At 37.9% G+C, this 24169-nt stretch overlaps 1 protein-coding gene across 1 annotated transcript in view; it reads left to right on the top strand.

The window, feature by feature from the left end:
• The first annotated feature begins 7020 nt into the window (after nt 1-7020).
• The window catches only part of ST18 (ST18 C2H2C-type zinc finger transcription factor), a 165408-nt gene continuing 148259 nt past the window's right edge, over nt 7021-24169 (top strand). The window contains exons 1-2 of the mRNA XM_030231818.2: nt 7021-7083; nt 7379-7514. Of these exons, the coding sequence (XP_030087678.2) occupies nt 7045-7083; nt 7379-7514 (175 nt within the window). The 5' untranslated portion in view covers nt 7021-7044. The remainder of the gene's footprint in view (nt 7084-7378; nt 7515-24169) is intronic.

The raw sequence follows: 24169 nt of genomic DNA, 5'->3' as shown, positions 1-24169 counted from the left end.
ATGCCAGAAGTGAGCTAATAGACTGAAAAATAATATAGCACCTACATAAATCATGTAGATGTTGAATTGTGCCTAATTTTTCCTGTCAATACATGGGATTGAAATTTCTTTCTTATCTATCCTGACAGTACTTCAAGTCTGATTTAAATGTTTCTTAAGAATATCCTTTGTTCTTGCTGTATATTTTTGCTAGTAAAACTTAAGTGCAAGTGATCCCATCTGTGCAAAATCCTATATTTGGTCATAAAGAATGCAAAAAAAAAAAAGGTAGAATAAAAATTATATTATGGCTGAAACAATAATATAACAAGTGTTTAGCACTATTTCTTTTGGAAATTTATTCAACAATCAGTCTGATTTTGTACTACAGAAACTACCACTGCAGACATGCAAGCCAAAATTTCAGTCTGACTCTAAGATCCTAGGTTAGCATTTACAAAATATGTTTGAACTTTTAGGTGGAATATAGTGATCCAGAATAACTGGTGGGCACTAAGCAATAAAATTATTCAGGTGTTCCCTTTCCCATTCTGGAGAGCTAGAGAGCCAACTGTCCTACTGGAACGGGGAAGCAAAAGTGGTACAAAATTTGGATCTGTCTCCACTGGGTGGCAGCCCAAGCTCTTCTCAAACCTGAAAGCAAGTGCTGAAAAAAAACAGCAGCACCCTCCCATATCCCCACTTTGTAAACCTCCTGAGACTTTTCTGTACATCTGGTGTCAGGTGGTGGCCCCTTCATCCTCGGGGCCTCTGAGCAGAATGGTCTCTCTTCTGCTAATGGCTCTCCTAAAAGGCAGTTCCCATATTGCTCTTAATTAGACTGTGATTAGTTCACACAAACTGTTTTTAAAGTGGGGATTTTGAAGTGAACACCTTCACTGTGAGCACTCTCCACTCACAAAATTCCCTGGAGACACCTAATGGATTTAAGTAGCTTATCTGGAAATTGAGGGGCAAACCAAGCACTGTGTTCCCCACAGAGTCTTGTGCTTTGAAGCACGCTGAAGCACCACTGAACCAAGTGAATCTTTACCTCTGTGAGGCACAGCACTTTGGATCTGCTGTCCCAGGAGGCTCATGGCCATGGCTGCAGCCATCCCTGCTGCCTGTTCAGCTCTGGTCTTTGCAAGCCTCACCAGTGGTGAGCCTCTCTGGTGACACTCGCTGGTGAGGGAGGCATTGCCACGGTTCCTTCCTTCCTTCCAGGCAAGAAACATGGGTCTCAACAGCTTCAGGTGACAAAGATCCCTCTGTCTTTCCAGGATGGGAAAGAGAAATTGCACTGTCCTGGCCATGCCACATAGAAAGTAAATTTCCTTAGGTACTGGAAGTCTTTCTGTTCTTACAGCTGGATACAGTTTCACTTTTGTCGCTTTTCACTGATTTTAATGGATTTTCCAAGGAGCTGCTTGGCCTCGCAGCATAAATCATAGTTTAGTCACTGTTTCACTAAAAACCAATATAATACAATAATGAAAAATTTATAGGATTCTGACATACAAGCTGTATTGTTTCCAATAGAAGTCTGTTAGCTTAATCTGTATAACCTTGGATTATTTCAGATACTTTCAAAAATTCCTTCAGGAAAGATTGCACTGTTTTCCTTCAGAAGATAAATAAGGTAATGGATCTTTTCCTATTCCATGGAAGGGCCCAGTAAACAGGGTAACACTGAAAAAAGACCCTAGCTTGGAGTTTGCTCTGATCTCAGAATCACAAGTCAGTGGGCTAGAACCTTCAGAGCTGTGTCATGCAGAAAGACACACTGCATACCACTTTTTAAAGCCTTTCTGTTTCCCAATCTCCAACTCAGGACCTGAGAGACTTAGGAAATCAAACCCAGGCAAGAATAACCTGTTAAGGAAAAGGATAATCTCGGAAAAATGTATCTGCACCTTAATCTATAACCCTTATATTAAGTTTAGGGTCTCAGTCTGAGAACCTAAGAGTCCTTGAAAAGTTTTCAGTTGTTTTCCTTTAAATGTTTTCAGCCAAGTTTATTTGGAGATTGTCACTGAAGTGGGTGCTTCATATCATAAAACACCAACAGGAAAATGCAAGCTGTCTTTAGTTTCACAGGATGAAATTTCAGTTCTGGAACAGAGGTGTTTCTAATAAAACTGTCTTTGGGAGCTGCATGATTTTTTTGTTGTTGTTGTTGTTGTTGCATCAAAGCTACAATGAAAATATCTTATTGCAATAGTTTTTTTTCTTGTTCATAAAAGATGGGAAGTATCAAGGGCTTCTACACCCCTTTTGTGATGCAGACTGCCCCAGAGTCCAACAGCTCTGGTAGTGCAAGCTGATGTAGCTGACTGTGGCCCACTAGGAAAGTGCAGCTCTTCACACTCCTTCCTCAACTGCACAGGAGGTTTCTCATACTCAAACCAGAGATCTTCATCCCTAATGTTTAAGAATGGTGTCAAGAGCTGTACAGAAATCCAGCCAGAACAAGCCACAGTCCATGCCCTGGCAGCAAAGGTCACCATGGCCATGCCATCAGTGGCAGCTGTGCCAGCCCTGTACTGTTAATGCCAAAGCTCATTTGGCAGCCTTTACTCAGATCTCCATGAGTTACCTTTGGTGCCTGTGGTCATGTCTGTGATGGTGGTTGCTGACAGCATTTTGAGACAACAGGCTTTCAACCAGTGGCAATTTTTGGAGGAACTTCTTTTAAGAGTAAGACCTAGATTGTGACATTTGCTTCTAAAGAAAGGAGAGTGAATATGGACCTCAGCTTTATCTCCAGATATTTTACCTGCACTTGAAATGTCTTCCACCCAGACAAATTGCTCAATGCCTGCAATGAAACAATGCAACACACTAAGAGGAGGACTAACCTTCCTGTGCCTGTTGTTTTGTAACATTTTGGGCTTCCTAAGGGTCTTCTGGTCTCCTGTGGAAACAACCTGGTCTCTGCCTGCCCACCAGAGGGTCTCTGTCCCCCACCCACCTCATGAAAAAGGGCTTTCATGGTTAATCTTTGTGAAGCGCTGTGCAATTACTACCTGACAGATGCCTAAATATGGGCCGTGGTTTGTATAATAGAGCAACTAAAATGACCTTTACAGAACCATTTTTGCTGTAAAACCCTCTCCTCTCAGTGTGCTCTGCTTTAATGGTCTCATCTTCTTTCCATTTAATTGTCATCTCATACCTTTTGTTTCTTTTCATTGACCCTTCTGGACAACTGTTTTTGGGAAAGCCTTTTTATATATCTCTCTTTCCTTTCTCTCTCTAATAGATACCATCTTCTTTTAAAGAGCAGGCTCTCCCTCCCTCAGCTAAGTACTATCTTGGCAGGCAACTGGGGAGGAGGAGTCTTCTTTAAAAGGCTCTGAAATTGTGCTGTTAAAAAAATATATAAATAAAGCAACAAACCTTTTAATAGGGCTTTGAACAATCATCCCTTTCATTCCCTTATGGCCTTTTGTGCTTCTGGCTTTTTTATTATTTAGTGTGCTTCTAAAAAAAAAAAAAGAATCCAAATGTTTTATGTTAAGCCATTAAGACTTTATTTGGGTTGAAAATAAATAAATAAATGTGATGCTAGCAGTTGGGACTGTGAGCACATGCACAGTTGCCTGGCAGAGGCAACCTATAGGAGGCACATCAGAAGGCCAGAATAAGCTTCAGTAAAAGACCAGAACAAAAGCATCAGCAGCATTTGTTTCTGGTTAAGTACTTTTGCATGAGCTTGACTACTGGAGTGGTTTACCCAGCTTTTATCTGTTTCAAATTCACCTCAGTCCCCTCAACCCTTGCTACAGAATCACTCCAGTCTGCAATTCATGGTAATTACATGGAACAGGAGAAAGCATGGGATTTTAAAAAAATCTTTTTTTTTTGTTTTATTTTTTAAATCACCTGATGGGAACATGTGACTGGTTGGTATCCCATGTTGCTCCTGGAGTTATGAAATACCTGTTTTATCCATGACCTCCCTGATTTTCTTTTTGTGCGTGTGTGTGCATTTTGATTTATTTTTTAAAGTCATGGGTAAATTTTGTGAATAGCCAGAAACAGCATTTTGTTCCTTTTTCTCTTTCTACCTCCTTCCATTTTTGTTTGCCAGCTTTGCCTGTCATTCCCAGAGAATTCTGTATCAGGCTGGTGACTACAGCTAGGTGTCCTCTCTGTGCATAATTAGTATCAATCTTTCTTCGTCTCAGTTCCCTGGTGGAGCCATTTGGGAGAGAGAGAAGAGTCTTTGGCAATAAACATGTTATTAGGCTCACATCTTAGCTCCCATGTGAGGGATTTGGAAAATCAATACCAAAACTTAAACTTTCTAACCCTCTTTCTCCATGAGACTGAAGTAGATGGAAATTCTTGAAAAGCACACATATTGATTGCAGCTGGTCTTGCTAAATTAATAGATTGAAAGTAGATAGGAGGAACTTCTAATCTGAGCCTGACTTTGCTGTCTCAGATTGGGACTTGTGAATAAAAAACCTGATAAGTTGAATTAATGGAGTCACTGACAGTCCAGATCTCAAAAATTTAGGGAACAGGTGTTTATCTCCAGAAAGGATTCAGGAAGGACAGTGGCTAAAGGGCACCCTTCAATGAGTGCCATTTTGTGTGTGGGCCATAGAATGTCAGGTTGCAAATGACAAAAAGAGCTTCTGGCACACATAACCTCAGGGACATCAAAGAACAGAAATCCCCTGCACTGAACAAGAGAACATGATCTGTCTCTCTAACACAGAGACATCTCTTCTTTTTGCTCTCTTGCAACAGTGTTGCTGATATTTGCAGAATCATAGAATATCCTGAGTTGGATGGGACCCACAAGGATCAACAAAAAAAAAGAAAATTATCTTGGAAGTATACAAAGGAGTATGATCTGAACACAATTTTAATTGCTAGATTCCTTTCACTTGTGTAGTTTGGTGGTGTTCCCTATAAAAATAAAGTGAACCTTTCAAAATTTTGTTACAGGATCAGGAACAGAAAAAGAAAAGTCATCAAATACTTGGACTTGAAAGTCTTAATGTTTTTAGACCTGGCTCTTGTGTTCAGCCTTCTGTATGCTGGTTCTGACCTATTCAAAAACACGTACCAGGGCTCAGAAAAAGCTTTAGAGGAAGATCTAACTAAGGTTTTCCCAGTCCATATAACAGGGATTATAAACTTTCTGACCTTATAGTGAAATGTGAAAATAATCAACTTTCTGCATACTGCAGTATTTTAGTAGGCAGGATATGTGTTCCTGGGATATAGAAAATTAAGTGGAAAATTGAGGTTATTGGGAACAGGAAGACTACTTTGCTATTAAAAATGACTAATTTTAATGAGATTAGAAGAACTTATACTGTAAACTTGAAATATAAAAAATCCCCAAAGACCAGTGGGAAACTTCCTATTGGTTTTTTAAATTCTTGACTAAAAAGCAATCACAACTGGTATAGTGTCTTCAGCTATTATGGACAAGTGAAGGTTCATTTGATATCTTGGAGAATGGTACTGCTTGACAAATCACAGCTCTAACCAAAAGCTGTTTGATTGTTGGATACTGTGAAAACAATCATATTTGTTTTAAAAATCCTGAGTTACTTGGACAATTTTACCTGTAAGATCATTCACCATCAGTATTTTAGAGACATTGTTCTCAAGTTTGCATGAATGAAATGTATCTAGGTATCTCAAGAGTTTATGTATTTCTAGAAACCCTTTACAATGTAAAAGCTGTACTTTTGTTATCCAATTATTGGTCATGGACCATTCAGCTATTGAAGAATATCAGCAGTTGAATGTGCTTCATGTCATTCCTAGAATGATAATTATTCCTGGAATACTGATTTGGAATAACCTATGTCACAAACCTATAAACATTTATAAAAGTGCAGATCAAGACCCCATAAAAGAAAATTCCAACTTGAGTTTATTTTACAGCATAATGTCACCATGTGTCATATTTTCCTCTCACAAACCAACACTGCAGGTGTTTTATAACGCCTGTCTTTTAGACCTTTGAAAAAATAAGAAAAATATTCACTGAAGAACTGTTAAGGAAAAAAAATCAAGCATGGGAAGGGACATCTTGGAGATAAGAAGTGAGGATGGTTTGAATTGTGTGGCAAAAATAAGGTTCCAGTGGTGGTCTGACAGTTAGAGACTGAAATTGCAAAGGGATTAATGAGAACAATAATTTATCCTTCCAAATCTGGAAACAGTTGTTTGTGATTTATTGTAAGTATAAGGAAAGGCACTGGAGTGTCTTGGTGTGAGTAGAGGCCAGTGATCAATACTGCAAGCACTGGGTCTGTATGGTAATTCTCTTCTTAAGCAGGGCTGAAAAAGACATTTCTGCTTCTCTGCCAAGGTGTGGCTTTGGGGTGATGAGTGGGGTAAGAATTTACAAAGAATAGATTGATTTAAAATAATATTTAGACCATTTGGGTTTTTTTTTCTGGTCATGAAGTCACTGAGTTTTTCAGTTTCTGTGATGAGTCTGGAAGACTCTGAACTAACCTCTGCTACTTAACTGAGCTCCAGTGTCCCAAATCTAGACCCTGCACAAATTCCATATGTTCCTTTTAGATCCCTGCTGGGAGAAAATAAAAGTTTTAATGAGGAAAACCCTGTGCAAGGACTACAGCAGATACACTCAGTAGATTAAGCAAGACAGAAGTTCTACTTCAACCTGATAAAGCAAATAAGGCATAATGCTAAGACAGAGGAAGAGTAACACCCGCCTCCTCCTCCTCCTCCTCCTCCTCCTCCTCCTCCTCCTCCTCCTCCTCCTTCTCTGCACACACACACAACTTGTTTACAAAAGTGCCTTGTAGTGACTGCTGGTGGTGTCACTCCGTCCCATGCCCCAGAGCTATCACCGGGGCTCATGGGAGATGTGACTGCAGCATCGGACATGGGACTGTTTGTTCACTCACTTTCTGTGAAGAGAGTTTTGAACTGTGTTTTGAATAGACAGCATTTTCTTTGTGTGGTTGGTAAATAACACAGAGCAAAGTTAGTCAGCAAGTTGCATAGCTTCTGCATTCTGATTCTTTGGAGCCCTTTTGTACCAAGCTTGACAGGATGTTTTTAACAGAATGTGACCTCACTGGGATACCAGAGGTAAGGAAAAAAGTTATTGGGGCTGTTGTGGAATATTTTGCGCAGAGCTGACTGAAAGTACTGCTTTAAAATGCCTTTTGGAAAGAAGATGGTCTCATGGTGACCCAGTCAACACCTTGTTCAGTGAAAATCAATGTCTTTCACTCTTTCGTGAGTTGAAGGAAGTCTTAACGAGATTTTCAATTTCCCACATGTGGAAAAAGAGGCTGATCTGCAAATCTCAGAACGATCATGTACTTGCTCATTGAGCAAAGGCCCAGTTCTAGAGCATCAAAGTGTTTTCTTTCTAACACAGCACAGAACAAGCAGATCAGATCCAGTTGTTCATCCAAGTCCTAGGAGCAACAGCAAGAGCATCGGAGTGGCGACAAACCCATCAAGACCAGGACACGTCAACCTTGCGGACACCCATCCTCAGCCACTGGGAGAAGGTAAGAGGCAAAGCCACACAAAGCAGAGACACCGAGCTCCCTGGGCAGGACCAAGAGAGGATTTTCATCACAGAAAAAACCTCATCAGTGGAGCTGAGGCTGCTGCTTGTCACCGTGTCTGGAGGCAGAGCAGAGGGGGGTGCGGTGCCCTGGGGGCTGCAGGCGCTGCGGGCACCCCCTCTCCTCCCTCTGCTGGCCAGCGCAGGGGCACCGGCACCTCCGGGATGCTGGGGAGAAGAGAGAGACACAAGAGTGAGAGACACAAGTGATTTAAAACCAACCAAAATAAAGAGGATGTCAGAGTCAGATAGCTATACAGTATAAAATATTGTAGATTCATGCTGAATATCCCAGTGATTTGTTTACATTCAGGATCTAGAAAGGCATTTATGGAAAATTAATGAAAAATGCATTATTACAAAAAATAGCTTCATGAATAGTAAAAATCTAGCTGTTCTGAAATGAAATTAACAATATGTGATCTGCTTTACTATCTATATCAACAGAGCAACAAAGCTTCTTTGTTTTTGTGGTCAGCAATTGAAGGGTTTTTTTCAGTATAGGTGACTTAAAATTTTTAAAAGTTTGTTTTGAGTCACTGGTGGAGCGGTGAGAGGAAATGAAGTTCTCATGATACATAAAACTGTTATTCATACTTAAAGAATTTCATAACAAAGAGATCTAAAAATATTCTTTTAAAATTGGAAAGTTTGGGGTTTTGCTGACAACGAAAGTGTTCCTTGGTAAATGAGGATGGAAAACTTTGCTCATTTACTTATGACTAACTAGAGGTGCTTTTTACTGTAAAACACATAAAGAGCTAGGGCTTTGTTTTTTCTTGTGATCAGTTAAAAAATGGATGGTTTGGACTTCATTTGGTTGTATAAATGATGTGGTGAGTGCTTCACTCCTCCTAGTAAAACAGGGTAATGACTTTAGTTTGACAAAGCTTTTGCAGTGATACTTTTATATTGCCAAGCCTGCTACTGCACTTCAAAACATTGCTGTGTAGTTATAAAAGCTGCAAGGTCTGCCCTAATTAACGCAAATGTTTGTGTTGAAGAACCTTCTAGAGAGAAGCATGTTCTGTGAAGCAGAAGTATTTCAAGTGGGCATGACTAAAGATGTTAAATTTATATTCACAACTTTGGTATTTGTGTTGCTGTAGTACTTCTGAGCTTCATCATAGGTCAGATGCTTGGAATTCTATAATAAAAACCAAGATTTTATAAAGCAAACATCTAATTACCACATGAGACAAGAAATAGCAGTTCAATTAAAAAAAAGAGAACAAATTATTAGTTATTAATGTGTTAAGATAGAGTTTTCAGATTTAATATCTACCTATAGCTGCATGTGTACTATGAGGCGTTTTTTAACTGATGATTTTTCCTAGTGTCTCATTCACTAAAGATAAACTTCCACCAGTAGGTGTAAGCTTGGTCTTTTTATGACCTTCAGTCAGGGAGAAGTTAGCAGGGTGGGATGCAATTTACTTCATCCCAGAATTTGAGGAAAAGAGTGCAGAAGTTCAATAAAAGTGGATTATTTCACACGGAAGAAACCTAAAGTGGAGAAACCGGTAGAGGTCAGTGCAGAGTGCTGAAATGGAAGGAGAGTGCCAAGGCTTTGTGTGTTTATGCTCTCTACTTTTGATCTTTAACTTTTCCTTTAAAATGGGGTAAAGGCTTACAGTGGCTTACAGGCAATATTCACATCCTCTTCAAAAGATAGATTAAGCATACTTGTGATAATATGATAATGTTGCACTGCTTAAACAGATCCATTTAAGCAACAAAACACATTTTATTGCATGTTATAGCTAGCAGACAGATGCTGGAAACCTTATTTGGTGGAATCATTACTGAAACCAAGAAGTAATACTTATTACATATATTGTAGTGATAACTACATTTAGATGATGGTTATGTAGTAAAAAAAAAAGTAGAAGAAAGTAGAATTTTTAGGGAACGAGTTTTAAAATATTTGAACTTAGAGTAACAACAGAATCACTCTCAGTTTTAGTAAAAATTTTGATAATTGTTGTTACGTGGTGTTTTAAAAGCCTTTCTTCATGTATATACACAGATATGCAGGGGACTGAGGGGAGGCAGACTCTGTATATAAAGTTGAATTATCTTTTGTTTCTCTTTTTAAAGCCATTGTTTGCTCGTGGTTTCCTTTTGTGATTTAAAGCAAAGAAAAGAATCACTGCCTATAGTCTGTGCATGAAAAGATCCTTCAATATATATTAGCAGCAAAATCTTCTCTCTGAAAAGCTTCTGTTCAAACTGCTTTCTGTGGATCTAAAAAGAGTAACCTGCCTGTCCCTATTCTATTTCTTTACACTTTAACTAAGTACTTTGAAAAGTAGCTAGTTATTGAATTGAGATTGTTGAATATCAAGGAATTGCAAAAAAGGCTATCACCAGATAAAAGGGGTTATGTTCTACTTTGATTCTGATACCAATTTACATCTGCCGTCTATGATGTTAGGGAGAAATTTCCTGTACCTTTAAAGAGAGTAGAGCCACACAAAGAGTAAATATTCTTGAAAATCCTCTTCACTTGTTCTGCTTACCTTTCATGTGCTTCTTTAAATTGATTGTGGAGGCATTGGAAAGAATCCAACACCTTTGAAAATCATAGTTTCTTTTCATTTGCTTTATCATGCTCTTAAAAGTGACAGGAACCAGACAGAGACTCTGCAACCATTCCTCACAGGCACTTGTGCCGTGTGCCATGAGCGTGAAGGAAGCTCCCAGGGGCTTTAAAGGGAGGATTACTGAAGGGGAGGGATTCCTGCTAACTGCAGCAGCTATCAGCAGTATAAATTGAGGTGGGAAGGAGAGAGAGGTGTTATCAGCTGCTGTTGCATATCTGACCCGTGATGTGTTTTCGCTACGATCCTCTGTGTAACATCACACACAGGTCTTCCAATCCCCAGGTTTTCATGTCAATATCTCCCTTTATACATGCAGCATAAAGTACTGGATTTGCTGAAGCCAGTGAAGTGCTTCTTCAGAGTTTGAATCAGTGGTGAGACCAGAAAGTCTACAGCTCTCCTTTTTTGTTTTTTTTCTTTTTCACTGGGGCAAAGGAAACTTAGAAATAATCTCATTTCTTTCATAACACAGGGTCCAATCTAATAGGGTGGCATACAACTGATGGTATGTCAAACAGCAATTTCCAGTATGAGTCCAAATTTTTACTTAAACTTCACACTCAATTCCTCTCAATTCAGTTCTTATTTAAAGCTGAAGGAATAATTTAAATACTGATTTCACTCCTGGATTTGATTGTGTTTTGAAAAAATACTCTTGAATCCAAAAGTCAAATCCACCTTCTTTCCCCACATTGGCCTCTGTTGTCCATAGCACTTTGACAAATGATATTTTCCAATTAGCTTTTACATCTCTCTCTCATTTTTTGTTAAAAGCTGTGAGAAGTTGTATTTAACTGAGCCACAGTGGAAGAGCTCAATTGCAGTAACTGATTCTCTTTATTACTTATTTTTAGGAGGGAGCCCTTCTCCTCAAATGCCTTTCCCAAAAAGTAGTGCAGTGGTTGAAATTAAGCTATTATTTATAATACTCTGTGCTCTGGTTTTAGGCATTTGATGTTGAAGTCCACAAGTCCAAGTAGACTCTTGCTTCAATGAAGTTTGTTTGTTAAAATTCATCATCTGGTCTGCCTTTTTTGTTTTTTGTATCATATTTAATACAAACCCCCAAAATCAAAATAATATTGCTGAAAATGTGTAGTTTAGTCAAGTGTAAAGCTCTACTTGAAGTTTGGTGATCTTATCTGCATTCTGATCAAAGACAGAAGATTGCAGCCAAGCTGTTCATGACCAAGAAACAGAAGGTCTATCTTATCCCTGAAGTTCCCATCTCTCATAGATCAATGTTTGATATTTTCTTGATTGTGGCATTACATTCATACATACAGGTGTAGTAACATCATGTGGGGTTTTTTTCCTTCTCTTTGATGTCTTTGATCTATTTTTTTTTTCTGGTTTTTAGAAGTTCTTCCCTGCAAAGTAGCTATGCATAAATTATCCTTGCACTATACAACCACATTTACGTTTGTTTGACTCAGGGATATGTTTCTTTATTTTTAGTGCATATGAGTGTACCAGTATCTTTATGCTACCTGAAATGAAGGTATCTGTCATTCAGCTATAAAGCTTTGTATTCTGTTTAGGCACATATCAAAAAATATGTGGGCTTGTGTCCAGATGGGAATTGCACTGATCCAGTGACCAAGACAGCAGCACTAGTGAAAATCTCCTCATGTAAACAAGGAAACTGTGGCCCTTGCACCAACAATTGAATAAATTCAGACTCCTTGCTGGTAATTACATTATAAATCTGCAGATTGTGAAATAAATAAATTAGAGCAAATAAACTGGAATGATATATGTAGGCAAATAAACCCTAATTTCAAACATTCAATAGGGAGGAAAAAATACAGATTTTTCAACCATTTAATGAATAAATGGACAGCCTAAGCAATTGCCATCAGGAAATGTAGACATATATCTCAAGAAAATGTCAATATAACAGTCTAATTTTTGGTGGTTCTATCATTTTACTGAAACATATCCAAGGAGGCACCTTTATTCCTAATGTGCTTTAAGAATCAGAAATGGTGATTTTCCCTGATTATATTAGATTGGCTCGTGCAGCTGTGTTTGAGTGTTTTTCAGTTTTTCCTGGATTTCTGTTGGGAGTTTGTTACCTGCCCTTTTCACAATCTCAAGTCAATTACTAGGCTTTTTTTTCCAATTCTTTGCTTTCTAATTTATCAAGAACAAACTTTAGACTCCAGTCTAAAGTCTTGGTATTCTTTGACTCACCCTGAAATCTGTACAGAGCTGATAGAAGTTTTGAGTGTCTTACACACCCTGGGAAATAAAAAAAAAAAAAAGCAACCAACTTATGGGTTCTGGTGACCTAAAGCTAAGGAATTGTATGATCTCAACATTAAATCTGAGGAATATGCAGTATTAGGGCTTTCTAGAAATTCTGAAAATCACTCCCCTTTCCTAGAAAATTTCTGTTATTTCTCTTTCACATATGCAATTCTAAGAGTTTAATACTCACACTGCTAACTGTAAACAAAATAAGTGTGAATTCATTTTTTGTAATACATATTCACGTTTATGTTTACAAGCAAAATCACTTCAAAAGATATTTATGCTTTTAACAAGTCTCATCTGACACTGAATCCCATATTTTTCTCTACTGTACATAATAATCTATCAACAATCTGTAACACATCAAAGTCTTCTGTAGTGGATGTTTGTAATTAGTCAATATAGTTCAAGGAGTTATTAAGAATAGGCTTCACAAAATAGAAAATACTCAACAAGTTCATGAACTTTTTCTTTTTTCTTATTTTTCCATGGTCTATTTTTTTCATTTTTATTTTGATGGCGCATCGCAGTTTTAATTTTACATGCTAGATTTTCCCAACACTGTAAAAATACAATAAATAGCTGTTATTTAAATACATCATTTTACTATTCTTTGGAGATTTCACATTGGTCCAGAAAAAGAAGCATGCTCTTCTGAAAACTTTTTATCTATTTTTTTATATATAATATTTTTCTCAATACATTCATATTTTGGGTCTGTATATGAATATTAATCTGTACAGAACATTATGAAATTTCTGCAGGGAAATTATATTTAGGAGCTCATCAATATATTTTGTGATCTCAACAAGTTAATATGGACTTCTTTTTTCCAGGAATTAAGGCGCTTAAACTTAAGAAAACACTTAATTAAAATTAGATGAAATATGGATTAAAGTCTGAAAAATACTAACTGTAGCTTTAAACAGCATGAAACTGAAACACATTTCCCATGAACTTGACTCACAGAAATATTTTTTCTATTTTTCTCAGTAATAATTTTATTAGTAGCGCTCCTCTAGAAGTGTTAATCATGTGATTTCATGTGTCACAGATATTCCATTTTGCTAGCAGATTTATGCTACTTCAGAGAAAACATATGAGTAAAGATTTTCTGGCAGCTTAATTTTGGTGGTAAAGATGACCACAGAGAATATGAATGTTTATGCATTGTATGATTATATTATGTTCTTTTATGAAAAAGTGATCTGGAGTAGCATGGATTTTAATTCTTAACCAATACAATAGAATATGCAATGAGATGACAGGGTTGACTGGATTAATGCCTAAGAGGAGCAGGGGATATCATCTGCTTTGACTTAGGCAGGTTTTTTTAGCAGAATCTCCTATGACATCCTAATAGTGATGCAGAGTATTTGTGGACTAGATGGAGGGACAGGTACATGAGTAGGAAACAGATGGATCATTGAGTTCCAGGGGCTAATGGTTCATGCTCTAACTTTTTATCTGAGTTCCTTAGGGGACTGTCCAGAAGCCCACCCTGGTTCAGTAACCTCCTCAGTGTCTTGGTGCACTTTGGCTTAAACATTGTATGCTGACAGTCTTGAAGAGAAAAAAAACAGTTGCCTGTGGCAACTACCAGCAGATCAAAGAAAGTTGTGATGTCCTTATACTTGGTACTAATTTGGTCACATCTAGAACAATGCATCCAGTTCTGGGTACCTCCATTCAAGGCAGAAGTTGACCAACTGGAGCAAGTTCAGCAGGGAACTATGAAGATGGTTGGAGGCATCAGCACATGCCCTGTGAAGAAGCTCTGCAAAAGAAGGGCTTGTTTAATCAAGGAAAGAGATGCCTGCAGGTAAAAAAAAAATCATTTTTAGGCAGAGCAATCCTAAGAAAATAACAGTGTGGCAACTTCTGAAATAATGTTTTCCTTGTAAGTGGGTAGTGCCTCCTGCCTCTAAAGAAGCTCACCATTCAATGCATCAGGTGAGCTTGGGCTGCTAAGCAGCTCTAATGAAACTGAACATTGAAAGAGATTCCCCTCCCATTAGGTAGTAATTGTAAAGTAGTAGTTTACTAATTTGTATGGGTAAAGTATTGCTTTCACATAGACAGTAAAGAAAAATATTAAAAAATGGCATTTTAGCGCTTATTCAGGTTTCTGAATCTCCTATGTCTGCTGGGAGGATTCTTTCTGCAGAGTAGTTCTTGCACTGTTCCTGGAATGCTGGAAATTTACAGAGTACAGCTGTTTGGCCAGGGTGGTGAATGCTGTTGATAGGGAAGAGATGGCTATGGATTATGAGCTGTGCCTTGGTTTGATTTGATGGTGCTTATCCTCTGTTTTGTTCTTTTCCCCTGAAATTTTATGTGAATATTTTTGCTGATGAAGAAAGAACTGTGTAAAGGAAATCAAGAGAAATCTGATACATTTTTGCTTGGAAGTGAAAACAGTAGAACAAAGAGAGTGATTAACAAATATTTGTAAGTCCACCTTTTCCTTATGCCAAATCAACATGACTAAAAGTGAGGACTGGGAGCTAAAAGTAGAAGCAAAGAAACGAAGCCTCTTGGGTCATTGTTAGAAAACACTCTACTTGGGAATGTAGACTACATTGTAATCAATCTTTTACTGCAGGGATTTATGCTGTGAAAGATATTAGGAAGTGGCTGGGAAGATACCAATGTAATCAGTCCTGGAGTTGTTCCAGAATGTTCAATCTGTCCTGTCCAGATGTTGTCCTTTTAGGCCAAGGAAAATTCCTCAGCCCAGATCGCTTCCTCCTTATTGCAGAAGCAGGTTTGATATTTGCATTGTCTGTTTACAAGTTTGGTTTGTAGTCCTGACTCAGGCTGGCTCATCAAATGCAGGACTACCCAGCAAGCAGCACTGCTCACAGGACTTGCATAACTTCTAAAAGCTATTTTTATATGTTCTTTTTCACCTCTCCAGTTAACTATTTCCTGCTTCACGCTCCTCCCAAATAACAGTCTCAATTTCCCCCCCGCCTCCACTGACCCCAGTTTGCTGCATCACTTTGCTAGGTCAGTATTTCTGAAACCATTGCTAGTGTGCTCATGACCTTGCATGGAATTTCTGCTGCAGTTCCCTGGGCACTGTTGACCTGGCACGACTGCACTCAGCAGAAGTGGTCCTCTTCAAGTGTCAGTGAAGTCTGACCATATGACTGTCTCTCAAGTGCCTGTGAAGCTACACTGCAGGATCTATAGAGCTTATTAACTTCTCCATTTATAATCTCTCAATCATTTTTTTAATTTAATTTGCACAGATAGTTTCAGCATGTCTTGTTCAGTTGATTTAACTCCAGGTGGAAGCAGCCTTGTTGCTTTGCTGAGCCCCAACACCAATATCATCACCCTTGGTTATTGCTGTTGGTGTCTAGCTGCACAAAGGGAGACGAAGAGATAAGGGCATGGGCACTGGTGATGTATGGCTGAAACCTCTTCAGGTTCCTTCCATGCATCCTGGCACAGGAACCCATCTGCCAGAGCTACTTGGGAGTCAGTGTGTGAATGGAAATGGGAGCAAACTCTGTCTGAGTTCTGAGCCATAAGGAAATGAGGACTCTAATATTGAGTAGATGTCACCAGAGTGGCTGTGACAAGTAAGCCTTGTTGGAAGGCTGGATATGGCATCACATTTATTAGTTCTTGTATGCAATATGAGAATTGTCTGACTTAAAATATGGCAGTGTGAGGTCTCATCTGCTCACAGTTGCACCACAGTTGCAACTCATTATCCATGAGACAGGAAGTTTTTTTCTTGTCATTCCTGGTTACTGAGGACAAGGAGAACAGAATAAGTAGGAGTAGCTGTAGGCTCAGCTGTTGTTGAAGCATCAGTGTGGGATTAAGCCCATGGAAACTGGATACTGGAAAAGTCCCTAGTTCTAATCCATGGTAAAGCCAGATAACTTCGGGTAGTCAGCTGTTAAATGGGAATTAAATGGGAATGTGCTCTGGTTATGAGACATTGGATCCCATCACAGCTGTAAGGCAAGACTTAAATACTACAATCCTCTGGTACTACATGAAGAAAAAAGTCACTGTTCACACTTATTTAAAAAAGAAAACAAAAACCTCTTTCCTAAATTACCTAAACTTAAGACTTTAGGAAAATGACATTGAGGCTGCCCATTTTTATCTCTTGTAGAGACCATACTCAAACCCAGACTTAGTGGGTATATACCTCTTAACAAATAAAAACTGTTCAACTTGGGTTTTTAAAAAAAATATATATAATGTTTTGGAAATAGCATTCTGTTGATTCATTTCTGTATTATTAGGTCTATACAGTACTTGGCTGCAAGTACAACAAAGAAACATGCATAATAATTTCTGTGATTACCATATCTGCTGTTATACAAACTGTCCAGAGTGAAGGGAAAAGGTATCACAACCTGTACATCTGCTTATACAATCTTATAGATATTGCTATTGCAAAGACATCAGGGTTTCTTCCATTGATTTATGGAGGTCAGATTTCAGGAGCAGAATGAATGAGGCACAATGGGCAATGCTGACTAAAATGGAAAGATAAGGTTTATTCTTGTAGCAAGAAAAAGTTCAAGAGACTGGTATCAAAGAAAATACTTCTCTTTCTGAAACAACACTGAGGTTTCCAGGGGGAATTTCAGTGGGATTATACAGTTGGAATATGATTATATTCTTAGATGGCTTTTGTTTCTTGGTAAAACACTATGTTAAAATCCCATCAAAGATATAAACATTTGGTTCCAATTTTAAAACTCTTTTGTAAGTGCTGCTATAGAATTGGCATCCTTCCTTTAATCAGCTGACAAATTGACCAGTGCTTGTACAAGTTCTACAACTGCCTCAAAGTATGGCTGAAAAGAAATTCTGACTTCCACAGGTTTGGAATGCAATTAATTCGGTATATAAAGACAAAATCTTGAAGAACCAAAATTTATTCTGAAGATTACTTTCACTTGGAGGAAGAGTTTTTAGTACCCTTTTTTGGGTGGCCTGGTCTCATTTAGCTCTGGATATTTGGTTACTTGCCTGTGGTGATTGTAAAAGAAGAAAATTATGATGAATTAAATGTTACTGTAATAGAGTGTGTTCTGTGATGTTTACCCACCTTAATGTACACAATCTGCAGATATATAACATATGTATTAAAGATATTTCAGTATGAGAAGTCAATGTCCTCTGCAAGTTTTATTTAAAATTAATAAAAACCAGGAATTCGTTGTTCTTTAAAGTTTTGATATAGGCAACTTTCTTTTCTGTTTATCTGGACTATGAGGGAAAGAAGCACATTGTCCTCCTTTTTATTATGCTTTTTATTAGGGGAACATTCCTCAAGCAAAATATACCTGGAGTCTAACATTCCCTCTCCAAAGGCAAAATACATTCTCTTCTCAATATACCAGAATGAAGGACTGAATCATACTTTAAATTATTCACCTTTTGCCAAAATATCTGGTAAATCTACTTAAGTGAATAAAAAATGATCCTGAATGCTCAAAGTACTTTTATGAAATAAAATGTATGCTATGCATGTAAAATGACAGCGGGAAAGGAAGAAGCAGAGATTGCCAAGGACATTCTGTGAACATTTATTGATTGGAAACAAATCAGTAGAATTTTTTTTTTGTTTTGTTTTGTTTAGTTTTTCTGGATTGTTTTTTTCTTCTCCATATTACATGAAGTGGTCTCTGTCTGGGTGTAATTTTTACTTTTTAGTGCCATCTGCACCTGTGGCCTTTGGACTTAATGTTTATGACAGATGGACTGGACTGTGCTTGCACCATTTAGTGTATAATCCTTCTGTATGTATCTATGCCATGCTAGGCAGTGGCACTGGCCCAATGGGCATATTTATTAGTGCAGACTTCCTGTCTGCTTCCATTGTTCTGTTGCAGCGTCCTTTGAGCCTAATGGACCTTGCTTTGTGCTGGGCCCACCTACAAAATATTGTTTCTGATTCGTGCCAGATATCTATTGCAGACTCTGATTTTTTTTTTTTCTCTGACACATTTGCCAACTAGAATGCTTAAAATGGATCAATTCCATATTGTAAATGCTCTTCCTCTCCTCTCAGCCTGCATGCTTCATTTTGGAACAAGCTTGCTAGCTTTGTTTGCTAGTATCAAAGTACTTGAGAAAAACACGAGAAGCATTCCTATTGAAAAATGTCACCTCTCACTACCTAAGCTGCTGCTCTACTGAAAGCAGAAGTTGTCCCCAGTGAGGCAGTGGCCCCTGTAGAAGAGGGTGCAATAAACACAGCCTTGGCTGCAGGAGCTTGCTGGCTGGCTCATGGCCTGCAGCCCGGAGCTGGGCGGCACATCCCATCCCTGCTGACTTCATCAGCACTGTGTGATGTGGGGAAAAGGATGGACTACTATTGAACAAGAAGTGTTGCCTTCTGGATCTGAACAGCAAAACAAATGCAACACTTGGGCTCTTGCAATTTTTCAAGTTATTTGTGAGCCTAACCATCCACAGAGCTGATATCACGAAGGCAAAGAACAATTCATTATCAATCATTTATCTCATAAAACCAAGAGGTTGTCTGTTCAAAAATTTTGGGCCTGCTACAGAAAAACATGAAATGAACCTCACAGTTTAGTTGTAGTCACATTAAATTATTGGCAAATTTCAAGAGGACAATTAAGAATCAAACTCATCTTGTTCTAAAAATATAATTTTTCAACATATATATCCTAACAGTTAAAAATGGCTTTGTAAAATACTCCTACAGAAAGTAAACTTGCCTCTGTGAACCTCTATGGAGAAAGAGATCACCTATATATCTTCTCAGACTGCATAGCAAGACTATGCATTGTGGCTCATATTGTCATGGTCATGATCAAAGAAAATGCATTCTGCATCATACACCTGCAATAACAGGGATAGTTTCTGGTGTGGGCATACCTGCCAATCAGATTTCTGCAGGATGAGAATGAAGACCTGTGAGAGAGAATTTATCACTTCATAAACAAAAAAGTTATTATCAACAACATTTTCATGTCTCAGAAAGGCTTCTTTATATCATTGAAATAAAGCTGTATAGTAAAAACCAAGATATTATGGTGGCATATTCATGACTAGGAAGTAAGAAATTTTTTTTTCCATTCAGCCATTTTGAATTTGGCATTTCTATTTGCAGTAAAACTCAAACTATCAAATGTATATCCAAGAATATATTACTTGTGATCTTGGATTTTAGAAGGAAGTATTTAGAAGTCCATAGAAAGTCCATAGAAATACTCATGCTTGCTTTGTATATCTGCCTTTTTCTTTCACCTTTAATGCTGTTTAATACTTAGAACTTTTGAAGATCAGGTACCCAAATTGCAATGGCGAAACTTCATATAGGCAACCTTGAATTTAAAATTAAAACACATTATTGAAATTTGAAAATCTCATGTTTACAGTGTTTTAAAATTGTCTTTCACACCTCAAGCAATTTATATTTGTTTTTTGTTGTGATATCTGGAAGAGTTTCATCAATTTAGCCTATTAGTTGCACATCTTGGAGGAATATTTTGAAGAATGCAGTGTAAAAAATGTGCAAACTAGTTGTAGGAAATCCTGTTTAATACCCTCCAATTTGAATTAGTAGTGTGATGATTCTGATTTATTCTGTGTGTTGGCTGTGGCAGTATCACAATTTGTTTCTCATAGATTATTGCTCACCTACTCCATGAAAAAACCATTTGCTAAGTTGCTTTTCTCTGCTGCCAGTCATTGTGAGGATAAAGTATCTTCTCAAAAGTGCTGTAAAAGCTGCAGAATTTCCTTATTTGTAAAAGACAATGTATAAATTTTAAGGTGGGAGCAGAGGCTGGTACAGCGGTATATCACAGATGAGACAGGATATTATTGAGTGTTTAATTTTTTATTTGCTTTTCTTTCTTTTGCTTTATAGAGTTCATAGAGAAAATTCAGGACAGCAATAGAGATATTATCCAAGTTTGCCAGAACAGAGCAGTAATCTTCTCCCCCTAAAGTCTGTTGGTTATGTGATAAGATTAGCTTTAAGGTTATTGCAGTGTTTCAGTTTCTGATTTGAGCCCTGTGCAAATAATGACCTGAGGGGTTGTGTCGTGGTGTAGACAAGCTACATGGCCATTGAGCTGTGATTATCCTAACTTCAGTGCCAGTAATACACTGTGCCCCAGAACTGTGGAGCTAGGTATCATGTCCTGCAAATGGAATTATTCAATTAAACACGGAAGAGCCCGGGGACTGAGCTGATGGAAGCACATAATAGCAAGGTTATGCCTATCAAGGATATGCAGCCCAAATCTCTCAACTGGGAGGCATGGTAGAGACAAGTGCTATGTGATGGCCCTCCCTTGTGGGTCATCATTATCTTATCCCCTCCCTAGACAGTACCTGATTACCAGCCAAGCCAATATTCCAGACTGTCATCTTCCACCCTGGCATCTGCAAGGTTGCATCTGAAATGCACACAACCAAGGGGATTTTTCATTACCCTGGACATTGCGGAGTCAGCCTTATCTGGCCTTGACTGAATTCACACTTCTCTTAGAGGAACTCTAAGTCTAAAGTGCTTTGCAGAACTTTCAAACTGGTCAATAGCTGCCTGCATGTCTTTGGGGACATGAGACAGGACGCTGGGGTCATCTGCAAGCAGACAGACTGGCTTTCCCCATCCATGACTCTCCAGGCCACTTTGTCCCGATGTCTCTAGGCATGCTCAAGCCTGTTTTTCAGAAAGACCAATCTCCTCACCTCAACCTGCTGAGGGATTCCACTGATGTGGTTTATTGTAAGATCCATTAAGGAAACCAGCTGCTTCTTTTGTTTGCTGAAACACCAGTTATTGCTGCTAGATCACTTGTGACTTCAGAAGGTCCCATGGCCAGGTTACTGTGAGCCACACCTGGCACCTCCTGGAGGGGTTCTGAGCATTGACTGATGGAAGATCTGCAGCTTTATGCTCCTCCACCAATTCTCTTTTCTAGTATGTCTGCACATACTCTTAAATTCCATTGTGTTGTTCTGGCTTTGCAAGTTATTTTTAGTGTTAACACATTTCTGATGCTTTATACCTAGATGTTAGGAGCAACCACATCTCATTTTGGGGCAATTGAATCATTCTTCATATCTGCTCCTTACAAAATCAAACAATTTCTTCGATGTTGAACACTAGATAAAAGGATGTGGTGATAAATTCATCAAACGTGGTAGTCAGAGTAAAGCTCAAAAGATTTGTTTTACAAATGTATAATATGGCTGCAGCTGCTTTATTTTAAAAGTTATTCTCAATTTGTGCTCGCAGGAAGCATTCTTAAATTCTGAATAACTGCTCCTAGTTGAAACAGAAAGAAAAAATTGCACTTAATTTATGAGTAAAGAGAGTAATACAATGTGATTGGTGCTCCTTTTTATTATTTAAGAAATAATACATTTTTCTCCTTTTTTTCCCTGTAGACTGGTATATACAAATGACAATGTATAAAAAAATATTCACATCATAATAAAATTGCTTAAAAAAATGAAAAAAACAAATGTCAAAACTGGATATACTGGAATAACAAATGTTAAGCCAATAAAATGAATGTATTTGTGGAAAGCTTTTGTAAGAGATCTGTATAATATTCTTTTGTTTTAATTAAAGGTCTTTTTTGCACAAAGACCTCATGTTTTCATTGGTTCTGTTTCTCATTTTGTTAGATATCATCAGGTCATGCCTAAAGCATTGAAAGGCCTCTGTGCACATACAACCCTCCTATGTTTCTTCCCTAGTTGAGGGGAGTTCAAGTGTTCAGTAAAGTGGAGTGGGAGACTGTGATTCCAACCTTTTGGAATTGGTTGTTTCCCTGTATAGGGACTCATAGACAGTGTGATGAACTTCCTTGGCCAAAGCCAGCGAGCAGTCTATCAACTTTCTTTATAATCTGTTCTTGTGGTAGTGTTCAGTGCTAGGAAAAGTCATTTTTCACATGTTTGACAGCCCCACATGTGAACCTCTCGGCACAACTTCTGCATGTGATGGAGACTGATATGGCCATCAATGGAGTCTGTGTGAGATCATTTCACTTGTCTCCTTCCCTGCTCTCAATATTTTTATTCTGTCTGTTATTTGTATTTTCATTCCACCAGCTAAAACTGCAGTCAGTGAGGATGAGAGAGTAATTCATCCTTTTTTACAGGTCTTAAGCCTTTCTTCCATCTACCTACATGTTTTCCCTAAATCCTGTGATTGCTTGGGCTCAAGCAACAGAGACAGATGGAGGTTGTCACATCTACATACAAATGATGAAGAGATGATGGCTGTTGGCCATTGACTTGCAGTGGCAGATGCTTCTTTGACTTTTACCTCAAATGAGCCCCTTTTAAGGATCCTGTCACCTTTGGTTGCTGAAAATTCAAAAACTGATCCTCAGCTCTCATGTACTCTGCCACTGACTCTCTGTGTTGCAACAGCAAGCCATTTACACAGCAAAACTCTCACCCTAGAAACAGCTAAGCCAAGGAAAATATGAGGCTCTAGTGAGGTGCTCAGTTCATGTTGAAAATGTCTCACAACATCTAATAACAACATAGAAATCTGAAATGCAACATATCTTTCAAATGAGACAAATTTTAAGGTGGTTACTGATGCATGTATGTATTGTCAGAAATCTGAATTTGAGAATAAATGAGTACCTCATGTCTCTTTAACTGAAGTTGATATCAAAGTTAGATTCTTTGTAACATTACTGACAAATTTTATGAGGATCTAGATAATTCAGAGAAAGTGTCCTCACAAAATGGTATTGATAAGCTAAACTGGTAGACTAACACTTAGGCATGTTTGTAGCATAAAAAAAACGTGGTTGATCAAGTCAGTGTGAGACCTAATAGCTCAAAGCTCTGATAAAAGATGCAGAATTGGCTGCTTGTATTCATGTTAACTAGTATCTTCATAAATTAATAGTTGCTTCCATTTAAAATAGTAGCTGCTTTATGTTTTCCCTGAGTTAGAGTAAAAAAAAAGAGGTGTACATGGGGGGAACAGGAGGGAAGGGATGAACGAAGACTTATAATTTCCGTTAATTAATCAACTTTGCTATAGAAAAATAATGGGTGAAATAGCAAGCAAAATAATATTTGTGTGTTTGTGTGTGGAATGAATCCAAATGTATTAAAAGACCCATTAATTCTAAGTTCCCAGTGGTTAATACTAGTCTATATTTTTGGTACTCTGATATTTGAATTTATAGAATATATATATTCCTTCTGACTACTCTGTACTCTTTTCTGTTAATTATCATCTGAAAGACTCTGTAGTTCACTTCTAAGTGACATAAAAATGCAGTAATTCTCAGAAATTTTCCCACTGATGCCTGTGAAGCTATTTGCAAGAGAAACTGCTGGCCAGAGTAAGCAAGGGCTCTGATAACGGGTTCAAATGGAATATAAAGTTAAATGTATGTTTATTTGATATATTCTCATTCTCTAACATTCTCTTTGTTTAAATCTTTATTTCTTTTTCTACTTACATTTCTAACTCCTAACTCTTGCTCTGTTTCTTCTTCCTTTTCTTTTTTTCTTATTTTTCTCTTTCCTCCTCCTAATATTGCATTTTAACAAGATTTTGTGAGTCACACTGATTCCAGGCAAACAAGCTGCTGTACTGTAAAATAAATAGCCTTGAAATGCTACAAAGCAAATCACTTGCCTTCAAGATTAAGCTTAAATGTTTGCTTCAGCTTCATGTCTGAACATCCTTCCACTTAACCAGATGATAGCAGACTTTTTG

The sequence above is a fragment of the Serinus canaria genome, chromosome 2, assembly GCF_022539315.1.
Source record: "Serinus canaria isolate serCan28SL12 chromosome 2, serCan2020, whole genome shotgun sequence".
Lineage (NCBI taxonomy): Eukaryota > Metazoa > Chordata > Aves > Passeriformes > Fringillidae > Serinus > Serinus canaria.
The sequence above is the reverse complement of the archived record's forward strand: the minus strand, read 5'-3'. Positions and strand labels throughout refer to the sequence as shown.